This window comes from Loa loa, assembly GCF_000183805.2.
Source record: "Loa loa unplaced genomic scaffold supercont3.496, whole genome shotgun sequence".
In the NCBI taxonomy this organism is placed as follows: Eukaryota; Metazoa; Nematoda; class Chromadorea; order Rhabditida; family Onchocercidae; genus Loa; species Loa loa.
In genome coordinates, this window is record NW_018108676.1 from 17,822 (window position 1) to 19,171 (window position 1,350).

Sequence of the window (1,350 nt, forward strand, 5' to 3'; positions counted from 1 at the left end):
AATGTAAACCACCTAAAAAATAAAATTTTCCATAAATTTTCTATTCCTTCTGACTATGAAATATTTCAAATTCAAATAGTATAGCTTTTGAATTGCTGTAGATCTAACCTTCTAATTAAATCCATTAATTGCTAATTAAGTTACCGGTAGATTTTTTTTGTATAATTAAATTATCAATAATTTTACAAATTTAGAAATGCAAAAAGTTTAAAAATTACATTTGAATGATTTGTTTTCAAATTTTTCAACAAATTGATAAATGATGTTATTATTCATAATGATGAAATATACCATTATCATATATCACTGATAATATTTATCAATAACTTTCTATTACACAGAAATCGGTTATTCAAAAAATTTTCATATATAAACATATAACTGACTGATTATGAAATCTATGAATCAACAAGGTCCATCACGAGTAATACGAAAGGTTGATAAGAAAATATTGAAGCTTCTGGAATTTTTATTTTTTAAAAAATTATCTGTATACGTTAGACACTAATTAACAAATTAATTAATTAAATAGTTTTTAAAATAATGCCAACTTAACATTTGTGTGATTTGTTTTAAAATTATCATATTTTTTTTTCTTAAAAAAAATGCATAAAACGGCGCAATTTTTTCTTTTGTTCTCATTTTTATAAACAAAACATCAGTAAAAATTCATGTCAAAGAAGCACTAATTACTGTACCGCATGTTAAGGAATCACTTGTAATTACTGTATCAAGTGTTAAGGAACCACTTGTAATTACTGTACCACGTGGATTATTACGACGATCACTTCAAGAAATTATCCCAAACAAAAATTTACGCGTTGGTTTTGTTGTTAGCGGAAGTGAAATTAAAATCGTATGTTTGAGTTTCCTCCGTTTTTTTCTTTTTTTGTCACTATTATCCAATTATTAGTTAATGGAATTTTATTTATTTCATGAAATTTATAATTAAGCCCACCTTTAAAATAATTAATAATTGAATGGAGTAAATCGAATATTGTCAAAAATTTGTTGTCATTGGTAATCGGAGATATTTATCATTAATCTAACTTTAATTTATAAAAGTTTTAAGCTAAAATGAACTTTTTGTTCAAATGGTATTAGTTTGGATAGATTTTTTTTCACGATTTTATTTTATTTTTTAACTAATCACTTATTATTGTATGACAGCTTAATGCTCTAAGCTTATATTAATTAGCACAGATCGATTAATTCAGTGTTAACTACTAATAGTAATAATAACAAGAAAAATAATAACAGTAATAATAATAGTAATAATAATAGTAATAATAGTAATGATAATAATAATAATAATAATAATAATAATAATAATAATAATAATAATAATAA

The 1,350-nt window shown here is 22.3% G+C and overlaps 1 protein-coding gene across 1 annotated transcript in view; it reads left to right on the top strand.

Annotated features, from left to right (window-relative positions):
* Window positions 1-400: 400 nt before the first annotated feature.
* Window positions 401-1,350, top strand: part of LOAG_12987 (hypothetical protein) — a gene marked incomplete at both ends in the record, with an annotated part of 2,486 nt that continues 1,536 nt past the window's right edge. The window contains 2 exons of the mRNA XM_020448630.1: window positions 401-436; window positions 710-856. Coding sequence (XP_020301245.1) covers window positions 401-436; window positions 710-856 — 183 coding nt within the window. The remainder of the gene's footprint in view (window positions 437-709; window positions 857-1,350) is intronic.